Genomic DNA, 17560 nt, shown 5'->3' on the forward strand with positions numbered 1-17560 from the left:
AAATCTATGAATAATTAGATATATGACAAGATTGACGAGTTCTTGGTTTCTGATAATCGTAAGCATCAGTGCATTTATATTTATAGTATCGCAATATTAAAAGGATCAATGGTGAGAATCTCCATGGTAAGAATCACAATGTGAATAACACAGATTTAGGTGAAATCAGCATAGATGACTTGCATACATACTGCCATGTTGTCAATTTGACAAGAAGTAATATTGATAGTGAAATAGATGATTTTGCTTTTTTTGAGGATAAGAAAGAGGAACTGTTTTGTATAAAACTAGGAATGTGAACAGAAGCTGGATAGAAAAGATCAATGGAGTTTACAGAGAGGTGTCATGTACCGTAATTCAAGTAGGACAATTCATAATTGCTAAATTGATTCCTGTAGAAGATTATCAATGTAGAATTGTACAATATTATTTTATGACTGGTAATGGTGAAAGGGTGTTGCGCATAGGGGTTAAGAGCAGTGGAGAAGAGAAATGTTCTTCTACTGTAGAGGTGCATAAAGTATTAGGGGCAATAAGCAAGTTTTTAGAGAAGCATACAAACACATGTAAGACATGGTGTTTGAAACTAACTCATGATGGTAATTGGGTAGGTTATGTTAAGAATGGAATAGATGGTAATGCATGGAAAGGGTTTGGTTGCAATGCACATCAGAATTTTAACGGATGTTAACCAGGCCGCAAACACGACGAGTTATAAAACTTCTAAAGAAATAGAAAAAAAAAGTTAAAGAAAGAGAGGTAATCGATTGCCCAAGAATATATAATTCATGAAGTATCATCTAGAAGCAAGAATAAAGTTGATCCTAGTGCCAAAATAATGGAAGAGTAGAGTGGGTAAGCCATGTTTTTGGTAAAACATTGCAAGGGTAAAAAGCTTATGCAAACTTACCCAATTCAAAACACAATAACTTTGAATGCAATTTAAATAAAGGAGGAATTGGGAATTGGTGAAACACATCATGTACTTTCTATCCACACCAAGAAGCTTATCTATCCTTTAAGATCATTTTTATTGCTTTGTTAATTTTGCCCAACAGTAAGTCGAAATAAGGCTCAGTTAGGGAAACTCGAACGGTATTTATCAAATACTTTCCAATATACATCCACATATGGTATGTCAGATTATCTTCTTAACGATGTGAAATTCTTTACGGTTTAAATAATCTCCATATAACATCAAATGTTACTGTTCTTATTTTATACTAATATCCACTAGAAATATTGAAGGCTTTTGCGTCAAGACTGACATTGTCAAGCCTTCACGTCAAGTAATTTCTACATGGACGCAATTATCTAAAAGTAGGAGTATACTGCATATACTGCATATGGAAATATATGACAATACTTAGCTATTTTTAGATGCTATATAATATATAGAACGCTATTATTTAAACTGATTTATTACTAGAGAAGTTAGTTATAGTGAAAGTTATTCTTTCGCCTTACTAAAATATTAATATTTTGTTATCCATGTATTCACAAAGACTAATGGTATGGACTTCTATTTTAAGCTACTTTTGCTTTGCAATTATTGCCAACTAGAAAATATTTAATATTCTATACGCTCGTATATTCCCTTGGCAAGGCTTATTTTATATCCTGCAACATTGAAATATGCTTAATTTTATGGCTATATTTATAGTTATTATAAATTTGCTGCGGCAAGATTTACGAAAGCTGAAAACAAAATTCACATTACCATAGTATTATTGAAACGTTTTGACTATTATGTTCTGTATATGAATCAGCCGTCATTTAAGTGGACTAAACAAGGAATAAAAATCTTACTGAAATATGCTACCCCTAGTGCTTGGGATTTAGACGACTTGGGCACATAGAGTTAGTATATACTGGATATACACACGTACCACATGTACCACATGTACTTCGTGCGTTTCTCTGCAGTTTATATGCTCATGTAAAAAGTATATTTTATATAGTTTCCCATATATAAATTGCAGAATTAGCCATGAAAAACCCATAATATCTCTTCCACTAGATGATATTCATTAAAAAACATTTGCGGTTTCTGAAAGCGAAGTGGTCAATTTTTGGGGCAGTAATTATATTGTTAATCTTCATAACGATTAGCGAAACTTCAAGGAAATATATTGATTATCTAACTCATATTTCAATCAATGGGCATGCTAGTTCGGATGACATATTTGGCTATGAGGATATCAGGAGAGTTGATGCAAAAAAAGCCGAAGTATATAAATTTTGGGATGAAATATTCCAACTTGTAGGGGACAACAGATTACGCCTAAGCAACTATGAGTATAGAAACGCAGTAAGTTACACTAATACTGCTGGTAAGAAAATAAAGAATACGAAAGAAGCATTGTTATCTAAGGCAGTTATACCTGACAAAGTGTTAAAAGAGTTGAAAACAAGACATAAAAGCCTACTCGAAGGGTTGCCATCAACATTACCTACAACAAGTTATCGCCTGGGTACTAATGGAATTGTATTTGTTGGTGGAGGAAGATATTCCTGGCTATCTTATTTATCACTTTTGGGCTTGAGAGAGACAGGGTCCATATTGCCAGTGGAATTTGTATTACCCACACAAGGTGATTTCAATGAAGAACTTGAGTTTTGTATTGAAATTCTTCCTAAACTTAATGCTTCATGTGTTGTTATACCTGAGGCTTTTGGAGCAGCAGCAATGCAAGCATGGAATAATAAAATTAAATCATATCAGTTTAAATCATTGGCCTTATTAGCATCTTCTTTTCAAAACGTTTTATTGTTAGATTCCGATAATATTGTGATAGAAAACCCTGACCCATTTTTTGATAGTGATCTATTCAAGAAATACGGAATGATTACCTGGCCTGACTACTCGGAACGTACAATCTCTCCACATTTCTATAACATTTCAGGTGTTGTGGTCAATGAGAGAAAACGAGCCAGATATCTGCGTCTTCCAATAAGCTGTGTAGAAAGTGAGGATAACTTGTCGGAGAATGAAACGAATTCTGTACCCTTCCATGACTTAGAGGGTGCTGTTCCTAATGTATCAACGGAATCGGGCCAACTCTTTATTAATAAGCTATCGCATGGGAGAACCTTGTTGTTATCGTTGTATTATAATTTGTACGGACCCAAATTGTATTATAAGTTATTTTCTTTGGGTGAGTTAGGGGAAGGTGATAAAGATACTTTTGCAGCCGCTGCAACTGTATTAAAACAAGAGTTCTATCAATTGAAATCTTCTATTAAGAGCATAGGACATTATGGTAGAAACAATCCTTATCAAGGGAAAGCAATGGCACAGAAGAATCCAGTCAAAGATTATGAAATATTCAAGGAAAAAGTTTTGAAACCTCTTACAGAGCAGGAGAAGAAAAACGTACCGCTCAATGAGAGTGTTCAACATGCGAAGAAAATTATGAAAGATCATTTTACTTCAGATAATGATAATCCAATTTTCGCAATGCATTGCCGTTTTCCAAAACTTGACCCAGCTGAGATTATGCTGAGGAAGAAAATATATGATAAGGCTAATAAAAGATTGAACTATAGGATGTACAAAGGCTTTTCATTTGAAAGAAGATTGGCTGCAAACGATACTATTACAATAGATTTTGAATTAAATCAATGGTCTAATATGCAAAGAGCCCTATGTATAAAGAAACTTTACTTTAAGTATTTTGGCCGAGATAATACGGAAATATGCAAGTTTATTGATAACCAAGTCAATTGGTTATCGAAATCTTCAACATAAGTCCCCTTGCATATATGCTGTTTCATCCTTTTAACTGTTTTTATAGATTAAAAACAGCCTGGAAAGAAGATTGAAAATATCATATCCTTTAAAATATGAGATATATTACTAACTTTGTAGTATTTAATCCTCATATATATCTGTCATAACTGTCTAGTATTATTTCCTATATTTCAGGCATTCACATGACATATACCATAATATACAAAACAGCATACGTATAATTGAACTACAACCAAAATCGTATAGAATAATTATTAGATATACATTTAGGGAACGTTTATTTTAGTCTAAATAAGGAGCGAATATGTAAGATCGAGTCGGAAACTCAGATTAGTGAAAAACTCAGAAATCACCACCACCCATGTCACCGCCCATGTCACCACCACCGAAATCGTCACCACCATTCATACCTCCATCTTGGTAACCATCGTGATACGCTTCCATCTCATTGTTGTTCATCATGTTACCTAAAAGCATACCACCGAGCATACCACCACCAAGCCCCATACCTAAGCCACCCATTCCACCAAAACGGGACCCTTGTGGTCTCTGTTGTACGTATTGCTGTTGTTGTGGGTAACCATATTGTTGTGGAGGATACCCGTATCCTTGGGGTGGATATTGTTGAGGATATTGCTGAGGAGGATATTGCTGTTGCGGGTATGCTTGTTGCGGATTATGTCTAGCTTGTGGTTGAGCTTGTGGTTGAGCTTGTGGTGAAGCCTGACTTTGAACTTTTGGTTTAGCATTGGATGATGTGGGACTATAAGGAGGAGGCAACACGTCGTCGGCAGACTTAGGTTCAGGTGGTTCCCATTGTGACTTCTTAGTTTCTAGGTTTACATAGAAAAATGTATTATATTTATCATCGAATTTGGCTAACCAGCCTTCCGGAACACTAGGCGGATTCTTTGGATCATTTGCGACCATTTTGACACTTATTATAATAAAGACTTGAATCAATTCGGCTTATCTGCTTTATATATGTTTTCCACCAAAAGTTCTTGGTATGACGATTATGCACATCGCTCGCAACCGGCTTCCTCGGACAATCACAGTGCCCAGGTCACGATATAACTACATAGAACATTAAAGATGTTTCCTAGATATAATTTACGAACTACTATACAGACACTGATGATACATCGATAGTTGCTTCTGGAAACAATTGACGTAATATCTCGTCGAAAACTTGCAAAATTAGATGCTTGTTAAGAAAATCATTTTGAAGCATTTCAAGTATGTTATTACATGCATATGTCGTGTTCGCTAAGCCAAAAATTTTGGAACAGGTTTCTTGCATGAATATTTCGAATAGGACCTTGGCTTCTTGCTTCGTTGTAGACCTCTGATACGAGTTTCGTGGCTCTGGCGACTCCATGAATCTCCCCATGGGGAATATAATATTCTTTCCCCATATTAATATATCGAGCACATTCTCTTCTGTTTTCAAAAAATAATCCATTACTTCATACACTTTTTTCTCGAGAGTGTTCCCAAATACTTGATGTAGGATGACCAAAAGGGCCCTGCCTCGTAGCCAACTCTTCGGGGTATTAAGTCTGAAAACTGATATTAATAGATCGCAAATAGGCTTGACGAAAACAGGTTTTTCAGTGCTATTTGAGTGTTCAGCCTCATCAAACTGTTTCAATTCATTCTGCATATCTTTAATATATGTTTCCAATGCTGGATCTGATAAACTCCTATCCGTATTACCAAATGCGTTCAGCGCAATTTTGCCCGAGATGCCGTTATAAAGCTTATTTGCCACTATCTCAACACTGGCTTTTAGTTTACTCAAATTAACATTAGCATTACCGTCAATTGATTGGTTATTTCTCAAAATAAAAGTTTCAGAAGAGAGAAAGGATCTGAACACTTTGTTAGAACAAACTTCAGGTATCCTTAATAACTGTTGTAGGTATTCTTCAAGTAAGGCTTTTCTTTGCTCGACTATTTGCTTCTGTTGAAATTTCAAAACCAGAACTGTCCTTTTGGGAAATTTCATATTCATTACTGGTGGGTATCGAGATTTTAAGTATTCGTTTAATCTAAAAAATTGGCTGAATCTTCTTGCTACAATCCATCCAGCAGTAACATTGTTTTCATCATCACCGGACAACTTTTGTACCTCAACAATATAGAGAATAAAGTCTTTTCCATTTTCGTTCCCACTAATATATGACTGAATACTTACCCTAGACTTTCCATACAAACTGTTGTCGTTTTCTTGAACAATAAATTGCTGCTTTTGCAATTCCTTCGCATTAATTTCTCTATCTAAACTAATTTTAGATTTCCTTAAAATCTTTAATTCACTAACGTTATTAGTTAGCTCTGCCTTTTTTATTAATGGGTTTAGAACGGCTTGTTGCTCAAATAACTTCTCAATCTCTTCACTTAATTTAGATATTTCTTCAGCTAGACGTAGATTACCGGGCGCGGCTAAGAATATTTGCAGATCGGAATGTGAAGGGTTCAGCAAGCCCAAGCTTTGATTTTGAGAGTCTGAATCGAAGTTTATTGAATCACTATCAGAAAAAGATTCATCACTTATATCATCAAATAATTTAGTGTTTCTGCTATTAGTTGAGAATTTAATACTATCATTACTAAACAAATTAGAAGATTCACCAAATAAATCTCTTTTCAAATGGATTGTCAGAACCGGATTATTTGAATTCAGATCTGGTAAGTCTGCGGATGTGGCATATATTTTCGAATCTTTGGAATCTTTTCTTACTTCACTTTTGTTCTCTTCAGAATTGTTCATAATTTGAGTAAATGCATCTTCGACAGCCTTGATAACACCAGGACTAACTTCTTCAACTTCACTCTCGCTAGAATCTTCTAAAACATCAGTCACCTTATTGAAATTCGATTTCCCAGATTTTGACCATGACTTCGGTGAATCAACTTCATGCGGCCTTGAATCGAAAATGTGCGTTTCGAATAATTTTAAAAACATCTCTGATTTCTTAAATTGTGGAAAATCATCGTTACTAATGCATTCATAAATATTATTTTGTAACTTGAAAAGCGCTTTTCTGGCTTTATGGTATAATTCTACTTTGATCATATGATCCTTATTATTGATGAATTTTTTGACTATGCCATATATGTCTTGATTAATGTCGATACTTGGATTCTCAAAGAACTCCTTATAGATCTTTGTGATATCTTCTACATTAGAGAACTCAAGAGATAATGATAATCGGGCTTCTCCATCGTCCTCAATATCAATATCCTCAAGTGGAGCTCTAATTCCATCAATAGCTAACCAAAGTTGAAACAATTCTGATCTTTTCCTGTCATTCATAAATTCGATAAAGAATTTTAAACCTGAACTGTTATTCACTATATCTAATAATGTTAAACTTTCTACATCCTCAGTCTTCTGTGATCTCTTCTCCGTTGTATTTGATAGTTGCGCTGATTTGTTATCAATTTTTGACTTAAGCAAATTTAACCTCGATAATAACACATTAAGTTCTTTAGATGATCCAGTATTCTCATCCTTAATTTTTAATGACAGAAAATCTGTATACAGCAGTAAAAAGCTTAGTTCGGAGTAACTTGTAGTCTTTGAAATACTATGTAATGCTTTATTGAAGGATTGATTATCCATATGTTTTTGAATAACACTATTTTTGACTAGCTTTTTATATTCCTGAAGATATTTAGACAGTGAAGTCATTAAAATGCTTTTTGAAGCCTGGTGTTTTAATGGTCTAGTATGCTCCTCTAATGCTGCTCTCAATTGTTTAACTTGTTCCCTATGCTTGATGTTATCACCTATAAGTTTCACAATTAAGAGATTATAGAAATCACTATCTCCTAATAGCTCAATCACTCTTGATAAAATAGTACATGATAAAATTTCTTTTACCAATGAAGTTCCTGTCTTATTGGCATCTTCTTCAGAAGATAAGAGATATGGAAGAATCGAATCAACCTTATTTCTCAAATGCTTCTTTTCATTCACATCATTTGAATTCAGTGAAACTGTAACACCCGGATGAATTCGACCTCGATCGTATTGCCGGGCGACTAAGATAGCATATTCCATTGAACCTAAAGGCGCTTTAGAGACATTTCCGTGTAGCTTAATACTATGCTCAATTTTGACGAAGTGGTTGAAATGGTCATCAATTATCGGTAAAATACGAAACACTAATAATTTAGCAACATCAATTTTGGCGAATCTCTCTTTCAAGTTTCGTATAACGTATCTCAATTCCTGTTTAATACTGTCTTGAAAAAGAGTACTGCTTGAAATTTGTTTAAACCAACTGTCTATAAATTCCTTAATAATTAAGTTGACAAACTCATCAAGAGTTTCAGATATAAGAAATGATTGTTCAAATATTGGTTCATCAAACTTTCTTGCGTCCTTACAGAGTTTCTCAAGCTCGTGGTTCCAATTTTTTTGGTCAACAAAAGCAAATCGTGTGGACCTTTTTCTAGAACTAGGAACCGTTCTAGTTGTTGGATCTCTAATTGTGGAATAAATAACAAGTGCGAGACAAATAGTAAACCCAAACGAAACCAGTATCCAAAACTTGAAGTTGTGCCATACTATTAAACCAATGATAAAACTCGTCGCTAACCAGAATCCAATACGAGATATTATCCTATTATGTACTTTAAATGACAAATTTACGTCATTCTTCATTGACATTCTATCATATGGCTAATAATTGAAATAAATAATGCAAAAATAGAGATATATACAATTTATTCACTGTTGATATCTGACTTTGAATGTACTGACACAAAATCAAAATCGTCTATTAAAATTAACTATTATACATGTATATGATCGATTAATCTGAGGTGGCTAATCTCTTCTTCTTCTTAGAAGAAGAAGTGTCACATTTGTCAACTTTATCTTCTCTTTTCCTTTTCTTTTCAGATTTACTTGCTGTGCTTGTCCGTACCTTTCCATCTTCCTTACTTGATTTAGCTTTCTTGTCGGATTTTATCTTTTTACTCTTTTTTTCCTTCTTTCTTTCCTTAGTATCTATTTCTGTTTTATCCGACTTCAAATTTTTACTCTTCTTAACTTTCTCTGTTTTCTTCTCTGTTTTATCTTTCTTATCTTTCTTAGATTTTTTATTGCGTGAATCCTTTTTAGCCTTCATCTCTTTATCCTTCTTGCTCTTTTTGGAATTGGTAGTTTCATTCCCTTTTAGGTTTTCGGTCACAGCGTCAAATACTTTGGATGCATCTATTTTAGTACTCTTGACTTGTGTGTGCTTGGTCTTTCCAACAGTACCAGCTAATCCTGTGCCTTTAACAAACATCCTATATAAGGGTGAATTGGCCTTTCTCACATCTTTCACCACGGACTCACTATTCTGCTCAAAGCTAACTGAACCTGCAGACCCATTTTTTACCTCTAGGTTTTTCAACTGTCCATCGAAAAGCCTTTCCCACCATGCTTCTGCATCATTACTATCATGCCCTAACCCTTTAGTGTCCTTTTTATGTTTTACAAGAATGGGCTTTTTCAATCCACCTTGTTTTAATGCTTCTCCTTCTTTCCATCCGTAGGATTGTAAGTAGATCTTTGCATCCATAGTGCTTATTGCAGTACAGCGTTCTAGCTATCTATCAGTATAATTTTTTTTTTCTATGTTCATCTGGTTTCGCGCCCTGTCACTTGTATTTTGATTTAAAGAATCCTGCCATAAGATAGGAATGTAAAATTAGGACCAAAAGGCTTTCAGGATAAGATGAATAAGGATATTGATATCGAAATTCAATACCTAAAGGAACTGCTAAGTAAATGGCCTTATAATTCTAATGACCATGATAAATTAATTGATACATTAAGAATTGACAGAAGTGAGAAGACAGAAGACTTACATGAAGCTAGACGTAACAAAGCGCAATATTTTTCACTATCGGTGAGAGATATAGTAGACTGGTTAGAAGATTTACAAGTAATCGAAGATAAAAATACTAGAATTAAGAGTATTCTTGAGTTTTATAGAATGGTTATCCATGATTATCCTACTGCACAGTATTGGAGACGATATCTTGACTTCGTATTGAATAATTATAATAATAAACAGAATGTAATTAGCGAAATTACAATAAAAGAATTGTTTAAGGAAGCGTTGAATGATACAGTACATGATTTCAAGAATAGCAACGATATATGGGAGATTGTACTTACATTCTTTAACAATGCGCTCAATTGTTCTGGTAGTGAAGCAGATTTTGATACGCTATTAAAGTTACATTTAAAACGTATATCTTATCCACATGAGAGTATTAGGGAATCATTTTCTCAGTTATCAAGTCTAATTTCCAAGTATGATTCCAAGAACTACGAAAAACATATGCTAGCTGCAAACAAAGTATTTTCAAAAACCCTCAAATCGCAGCGTTATTATGAAGAATTTGAGATCCAAATTCTGAAGGATCCCAATAATCTAAAAGTGTGGATTGACTACATGGAGCTGGTGAATAAATATGCAAAAGGGATAGAAGAAGTTTCGGTTTTATTTTATAGAGCAATATCTTCTGATGAGAACATGTCGGTCGCTGATCCACGATGGCTATCAGTTTGGCTTGCTTATATATATATACTATACCTGGAAGAAGTTGATGTGAAATCAATAGCTCTTGAACCTGTATTATTCAAGTTTGTCAGGACATATCCAGGGTCAGCGGTCAGTTATGCGGAGTATATTCGAAATTGTCCAATATTTGAGAATGGAATTAAACTCTTCAGTGCCATGAAATCGCGTGCTTTGGGATTAAATATAATGCATTCTAATAATTATGATGATTGGAAGATATTAGCGTTGGCAATACTATCATTTGAATTTTCTCTTGTAAAAAGTGGTGAAAATATTGATATGGTATCAGATCTTTACACTGATGCTGCTGAGTATCTTGATATTGCGTTGGAAAACAATAATGATGTATTTCATTCTGTTGAAAAGCTTGTAGTGTCCATATACGAAACTCTTGATGATCCAGAAATGGCAAGAAAAGTTTTAATGCAACTAATAGAAAGTTTTGGTGAACAGTGTGAAATATGGTTGTATTTATATGAGTTCGAAAGAAGGAATAATGCTGGTTATGAAGTAATCTCAAAATTACTTGAACGTGCTGTAAATAGTTCAAAAAACTTGGATTGGCCGGAAAGAATTATTCAAGAGTGGTTAAGCTACGAGCAAATCAATGGTGACATTCACTCATATGAAAGGGCATTAATTAAAGTTGATAAAGTAATTCGAGAAATGAGCTTGAAGCGGTTGCAAATGCAAGAAGTGCTGGAAAATGAATCAGCTGAAAAAGTTAAGAGAAGCATTGACTACGAAGAAGAAGAAGAAGAAGAAGAAGAAGAAGAAAGATCAAGCAAGCGACAAAGGCGTAATTCATTAAACGAATCAACTAGAAATAGAGAAGAGTTTTCAATAAAAATATCTAATTTGCCTCAAAATATAACAGAAAAGAAACTAGAGATATTTTTCGAAGATTGTGGTATTCCTAAGGAAATTAAGTTATTCCAAGAAGAGTCTAAAACACCGGAAGCAATTATAGAATGGTCAGACAGTAAGGAAGTATTTGCATCTTTGACAAAAAATATGAAACTTATTGATGGCCATGAAGTATCTGTTGTCAGAATGCTTGAAAGCACCCTTTGGGTTAGTAATTTTCCACCAAGTTTCTCTCATGAACGTGTCAAGAAAATGTTTGACCAAATTGGTACCGTGGTAAGTATCCGATTTCCTTCTCTTAAACCGAACCAAAGCCGTAGGTTCTGCTATGTTGAATATGGCAGCGCTGAATTAGCTCATTTGGCAATACTGAATTATAAAGGCAAAGAGTTAGTAGACGAGATTTCTAACAGAAAATATACACTTGTGGTGGACATATCCAAGCCAAATTCTAAAAAGAATAAGGTAGATACTACAGTTGTTGAGAGGGAAATATATGTTCAGAATTTAAATTTTAAATGCACTACAGAATCAGATCTAGAAGCATTATTCCAGACGGTTGGAACCATTGAAAGTATAAAGATTCCTTTGAATGAAAAAATGAAAAATCAAGGTAACATTAATAATGGGTATGCGTTTGTAGTATTTAAATCAGAGGTGGCAGCAAAAAATGCAGTGCAACTAAATGGAACTACTTTAAACGATAGAAAAATACTGGTTTCACCATCGCAACCAAAAAAGAGCAATAGACATGAAAATGATCCTCTTGCTGTTTCTAATCAATTTGAAGAATTGAATACAATTAGTATATTCAATGTGAGTGACACCATAAACCGTGATCAAATGACTGCATTTCTTACTAAAAGAGTTGGTCCAGTTCGTCACGTTGAGGTATTTCCGAAACAGGAGGCGGCTTTGGCTGAATTTGAACTAGCTTCTGATGCTGGTAAAGCTTCTATGATTTTAACTACTGAAGAACTTGAAGGAAGGTTACTTCAAGTTGGGCTGAAGAGTGACCTTAACAGACTACTGAGTGGAACAAACATACCAACGAAAAAACAAAAATTGATGATACCACCAGCATTACAACGTAGAGTACGCAAAAAATGATTATAGAAAACAATATACGCTAATTTATAGAGATTTACGTCAAAGTATGTATTGGTTGCAACTGTGTTCTGTACAGAAGAACTGACTCACTGGGGCATTTTTTCAGACAAAAAGAAATTGTTATCTGCACTACACTATGAAAGAATATTTTGAACTTTTTTTCAGCAGATTCGAAGTTTCCGGTTAGATCATTCAAAGCCCTTTAGACGACATGAGTGCCACTATTAAGTTAGAAAATACTGCCCGTAGAGATGCTTTAATTGATATAGAAAAGAAATATCAAAAGGTTTGGGCTGACGATAAAGTATTTGAAGTTGATGCGCCTACTATCGAAGAAGAACCATCAATTGATGATGCAGAGGAATTAAGAAAGAAATATCCTAAGTATTTCGCTACTATGGCTTATCCATACATGAACGGTGTTTTACACGCTGGCCACAGTTTCACCTTATCCAAGGTTGAGTTCTCTACTGGTTTCGAAAGAATGAACGGTAAGAGAGCATTATTTCCATTAGGATTCCACTGTACTGGTATGCCAATTAAGGCATCTGCTGATAAAATCAAGAGAGAAATTGAAGAATTTGGAGAAGATTTCTCTGGAGCCCCAGCTGATGACGTTGAAGAGGTACCTAAAGAAAAGGTCAAGAAGGATGATGTCACCAAGTTCACTGCTAAGAAGTCCAAGGCTGCTGCTAAGCAAGGTAGAGGTAAATACCAATTCGAAATCATGTTACAATTAGGTATTAGTAAGGAAGAGGTTGTGAAGTTTGCTGATCCAGATTATTGGCTTAAATACTTCCCTCCTTTAGTCCAGAAAGACGTTACTGCCTTTGGTGGTAGAGTTGATTGGAGACGTTCTTTTGTTACTACTGATGCTAATCCTTATTATGATGCATTTGTAAGATGGCAGATTAATAGATTAAGAGATTGCGGTAAGATTAAGTTTGGTGAAAGATACACAATCTACTCCGAGAAGGATGGACAAGCTTGTTTAGATCATGATAGACAATCAGGGGAAGGTGTTAACCCACAAGAATATACTGGTATTAAGATCGAAGTTACTGAATTTGCAGAACAAGCAAAACAAGTCTTCCAAGAAAATAATTTTGACCTTGAAGGTAAGAAGGTGTACTTAGTTGCTGCAACTTTAAGACCTGAAACCATGTACGGTCAAACTTGTTGTTTTGTTTCACCAAAGATTGACTATGGTGTTTTCGATGCTGGTAATGGCAATTATTATATTTGTACTGAACGTGCTTTCAAGAATATGTCATATCAAAACTTGACACCTAAGAGAGGTGAATATAAGGCAAGTGTTAAAATCAATGGTAAGACTTTGATTGGTTCCAAAATTCATGCTCCATTAGCTGTGCACAAGGAATTACGTGTTTTGCCTATGGAAACAGTATTGGCTTCAAAGGGTACAGGTGTTGTCACTTGTGTTCCATCTGATTCTCCAGATGATTACATTACCACCATGGATTTGGCTAACAAACCAGAATATTATAACATCGAAAAAGAATGGGTTTGTACTGATATCATTCCACTTATCAGGACTCAAAAATACGGTGATAAATGTGCTGAATTTTTAGTGAAACAATTAAAGATTCAATCTCCTAAAGATTCAGTTCAATTAGCTGAAGCAAAGGAAGCCGCTTACAAGGAAGGTTTTTACAATGGTAAAATGATTTATGGAAAATACATTGGTGATTCAGTTGAAGATGCTAAAAGAAAGGTTAGAGCTGATTTTATCGCTACCAATGATGCGTTTGTTTATAATGAACCTGAAGGTCTTGTTATTTCTAGATCTGGGGATGAATGTATTGTTTCCTTGGAAGACCAATGGTATATTGATTACGGTGAAGAATCTTGGAAATCTCAAGCTTTAGAATGCTTAGCAGATATGCAAACATTCTCAAAGGAAACTAGACATGGTTTTGAAGGTGTCTTAGATTGGTTAAAGAACTGGGCTGTTACCAGAAATTTTGGTTTGGGTACCAGATTACCATGGGATAAGCAATACTTGGTCGAATCCTTATCAGATTCAACTATTTATATGGCCTATTATACTATTGCCCGTTTCTTGCACTCAGATTACTATGGTGCTAAGGCAGGTAAATTTGACATCAAACCAGAATTGATGACTGATGACGTTTTTGACTACATCTTTAATCGTCGTGAAGATATCAAGACTGATATTCCAATCGACCAATTAAAGGAAATGAGAAGAGAATTCGAATATTTCTACCCATTGGATGTCAGAGTTTCTGGTAAGGACTTAATTCCAAACCATTTAACTTTCTTCATCTACACTCACGTTGCCTTATTCCCAAAGAAATTATGGCCAAAGGGTATTAGAAGTAATGGTCACTTGATGTTGAACAACGCTAAGATGTCCAAATCTACAGGTAACTTCATGACATTAGAGCAAATTGTTGAAAAATTTGGTGCTGATGCTTCAAGAATTGCTTTAGCTGATGCCGGTGATACTGTAGAAGATGCCAACTTTGACGAATCTAACGCCAATGCGGCAATTTTACGTTTGACTACCTTAAAAGAGTGGTGCGAAGAAGTTGTCAAAAACAAGGATTCATTAAGAACTGGTCCTGCTGACTCATTCTTTGATATTGCCTTTGAAAATGAAATGAATGATTTAATTGCCAAAACACATGTTCAATTCGAAGCAACTAACTTTAAGGCTGGTTTGAAATACGGTTTGTTTGATTACCAAACTGCTAGAGATTACTACAGAGACTCTGTATCTTCTAACATCGGTATGCATAAGGATATGGTTTTTAGATACATCGAGACTCAAGCATTATTATTGGCCCCAGTTGCACCACATTTCAGTGAGTACATTTTCCGTGAAGTCTTAGGCAATAGTGGATCCATCCAAACCACTAAATTCCCAAGTGCCTCCAAACCTGTGGACAAATCCGTTTTAGATGCCTTAGATTATGTTAGAGACTTATCTAGATCCATTCGTGAAGCCGAAGGTAATGTCTTGAAGAAGAAGAAGGGTAAGCCATCGGAAGTTGATCCTTCCAAGCCTGCTAAATTGAGATTGTTTGTTGCTACTTCTTTCCCAGAATGGCAGGACAACTATATCGAACTTGTCAGACAATTATTCGAATCCCAAACCTTGGACGACAACAAGGCCATCAAGGAAAAGGTTGGTAAAGACATGAAGCGTGCCATGCCTTTCATTTCTTTATTAAAACAAAGATTAGCTAACGAAGATCCACAAACCGTCTTCAACAGAGAATTGACCTTTAATGAAATCGATGTCATCAAGTCGGTCTTAGCCAACGTACAAAAGTCTTCTATTTCTGTCGATATCCAAGAAGTTGAAATCGTCTCCTTCGACAACGGTGCTAAGAAGGGTAAAAACATCTTGACTGGCGAAGAAGTAGAAATCACTGTCACTGGTAAAATCATTGACAGCGCTGTTCCTGGTGAACCAGGTATTATGATCAACAACATTTGAATTATATAGTTTACTACTTTACTTTGCTTGATTATTTCCTACATAGACTATAATATACTAGTGTTTATTTTGACTCATCGATATTAATTCTGATTCGTATTTGTAGTTTCCGGTATGAGGTACAAAATTCTTTTCTATTGTGGTTTTTTTTTTTTCATAATTACTCCTGTATACTAAATCTAATAAAGAACGAAAGGAGTTATAGATAAAATATCAACAAGGCCAAAGCCAGAAAGTACATACGTAACATAGTGGCATTTGAAAACACCGAGACTACGTGTTGGATTACTCTGTTGAAGATTAAGAAAGTAAAAGTGTTGAATATCGAAACTTTTTGAATATTAGAATAAACCATAAATCCACACACGTACCAGTCAGTGGTGTTAATACTTAAACAAAAATAATAAACATAAATAAGTTAAGGATTCAATATATGAGTCCTAGAGCGGATACAAAGGCAATATAAGAGGAACTATATGAGTGCTAATAACCAACCACCCTTGTACCCGTTACAAGATGCTATTCCCAAATATGACTGTAAACCAGTTAATCTCAACGGTAAACTTTCAGATATTTGGTTACAGAATGAATATCAAAAGTTGTCAATAATATCTGATCAACTGGGACGTGAGAGCAGAAAGAGGATAAGAAATAAAGAGGAGACGGCGGGCGAAGACGATGGCTATGATAGAGAGGGTACCGAGTCCTGTGACGACATGATTATTTCAGACACCGACTGTAATAGCCAAATATCGGGTCAGAGTGCTATAATATCGGGTATATCATCTTTCAGGGAGAACGGATTGGTGCATCCTCCCAAGCGGAGATTAATGAGTGTACCATCACCAACGAATACTGTTACTCCAACTGTCACTGAAAACAACAATAGTAATGAAACCATATCACAAACCAATCAGAACAACCAAGAGCACATAATAGTGCAACCACGTACACCTACCGAAGTGAATTCTCCTACCAATACTCCTATATCCGATATTGAAGAGCAGTCACAACAGTTACCGTTGCCTTCCCCAAGTGCATCGCCTGTACAATCTACAGGAGATAAAATTTCAAATTTCGATCCTATAGAGCACCAATTATCCAATATACCTACAACGCAATCGGAGTTGATGGAAATGATGATGAATCTTTCAGGATACTTGAATGAAAAGAACCAGAATAATTTTATATTTAGGTTATTGCAGAATACCAATAGACCTTCATTAAGTACGTTTAGCGGTTTGATTGAAAATAGCTTGAAGAGGGATTTGATAAGTAACTTACCTCTTGAAATAACGTACAACATCTTATCACACTTAGATTATAAAACATTATGTTCGCTTGCTCGTGTGTGTTCGAGCTGGTACAAGATTATTGACAATTCAAACATCTGGACACAACTACTCAAGAAAGACAAGCTTATTACAAGTGACGAAGCAATTGAGCAGGAAATTTCCAATCCAGAAAAATTGTTGAAAGATTGGTCCTTAAAGTCAGATACAAGTGAAGCGAATGTAGTACAAACCTTGTACAAGAAACGTTGCACTATCTTAAACCGGTGGATGGATCCTACTTATGAACCTAAACGAATTAGTGTTCCTGGACACGGTAGCCACGTTGTGACATGTTTGCAACACGATGATGAAAAAATTATAACAGGTGTTGATGATAAACTAATTAATATATACAGTACAAAAACAGGAGAGCTATTAAAGGTTTTAAAAGGTCACGAAGGAGGTGTTTGGG

At 35.0% G+C, this 17560-nt stretch overlaps 8 protein-coding genes across 8 annotated transcripts; 5 read left to right on the forward strand and 3 right to left on the reverse strand.

Annotated features, from left to right (window-relative positions):
• Positions 1–433: 433 nt before the first annotated feature.
• AC631_05256 (uncharacterized protein) lies at positions 434–691 on the forward strand (the record flags this gene model as incomplete). The annotated part of the gene is made up of 1 exon (XM_015614085.1): positions 434–691. The coding sequence occupies one exon, from the start codon at positions 434–436 to the stop codon at positions 689–691; it is 258 nt and encodes an 85-aa protein (XP_015465080.1).
• A 1329-nt stretch (positions 692–2020) lies between these two features.
• On the forward strand, positions 2021–3751 carry AC631_05257 (alpha-mannosyltransferase; the record flags this gene model as incomplete). Its single annotated transcript, XM_015614086.1, has 1 exon — positions 2021–3751. One exon carries the CDS (start codon positions 2021–2023, stop codon positions 3749–3751), a length of 1731 nt encoding a protein of 576 aa, XP_015465081.1.
• A 345-nt stretch (positions 3752–4096) lies between these two features.
• AC631_05258 (WW domain-containing protein) lies at positions 4097–4684 on the reverse strand (the record flags this gene model as incomplete). The annotated part of the gene is made up of 1 exon (XM_015614087.1): positions 4097–4684. One exon carries the CDS (start codon positions 4682–4684, stop codon positions 4097–4099), a length of 588 nt encoding a protein of 195 aa, XP_015465082.1.
• Positions 4685–4877: 193 nt separating this feature from the next.
• On the reverse strand, positions 4878–8438 carry AC631_05259 (uncharacterized protein; the record flags this gene model as incomplete). The annotated part of the gene is made up of 1 exon (XM_015614088.1): positions 4878–8438. The coding sequence occupies one exon, from the start codon at positions 8436–8438 to the stop codon at positions 4878–4880; it is 3561 nt and encodes a 1186-aa protein (XP_015465083.1).
• A 145-nt stretch (positions 8439–8583) lies between these two features.
• AC631_05260 (uncharacterized protein) lies at positions 8584–9339 on the reverse strand (the record flags this gene model as incomplete). The annotated part of the gene is made up of 1 exon (XM_015614089.1): positions 8584–9339. The coding sequence occupies one exon, from the start codon at positions 9337–9339 to the stop codon at positions 8584–8586; it is 756 nt and encodes a 251-aa protein (XP_015465084.1).
• Positions 9340–9495: 156 nt separating this feature from the next.
• AC631_05261 (U6 snRNP complex subunit) lies at positions 9496–12327 on the forward strand (the record flags this gene model as incomplete). The annotated part of the gene is made up of 1 exon (XM_015614090.1): positions 9496–12327. One exon carries the CDS (start codon positions 9496–9498, stop codon positions 12325–12327), a length of 2832 nt encoding a protein of 943 aa, XP_015465085.1.
• Positions 12328–12538: 211 nt separating this feature from the next.
• CDC60 (leucine--tRNA ligase) lies at positions 12539–15814 on the forward strand (the record flags this gene model as incomplete). Its single annotated transcript, XM_015614091.1, has 1 exon — positions 12539–15814. One exon carries the CDS (start codon positions 12539–12541, stop codon positions 15812–15814), a length of 3276 nt encoding a protein of 1091 aa, XP_015465086.1.
• Positions 15815–16290: 476 nt separating this feature from the next.
• Positions 16291–17551, forward strand: CDC4 (SCF ubiquitin ligase complex subunit; the record flags this gene model as incomplete). The annotated part of the gene is made up of 1 exon (XM_015614092.1): positions 16291–17551. A coding segment is annotated over one exon (1261 nt), but the record flags the coding sequence as incomplete, so codon positions are not given.
• Between the last annotated feature and the right edge of the window lie 9 nt (positions 17552–17560).

Source organism: Debaryomyces fabryi, assembly GCF_001447935.2.
Source record: "Debaryomyces fabryi strain CBS 789 chromosome Unknown contig00186, whole genome shotgun sequence".
NCBI classification, from domain to species: domain Eukaryota; kingdom Fungi; phylum Ascomycota; class Pichiomycetes; order Serinales; family Debaryomycetaceae; genus Debaryomyces; species Debaryomyces fabryi.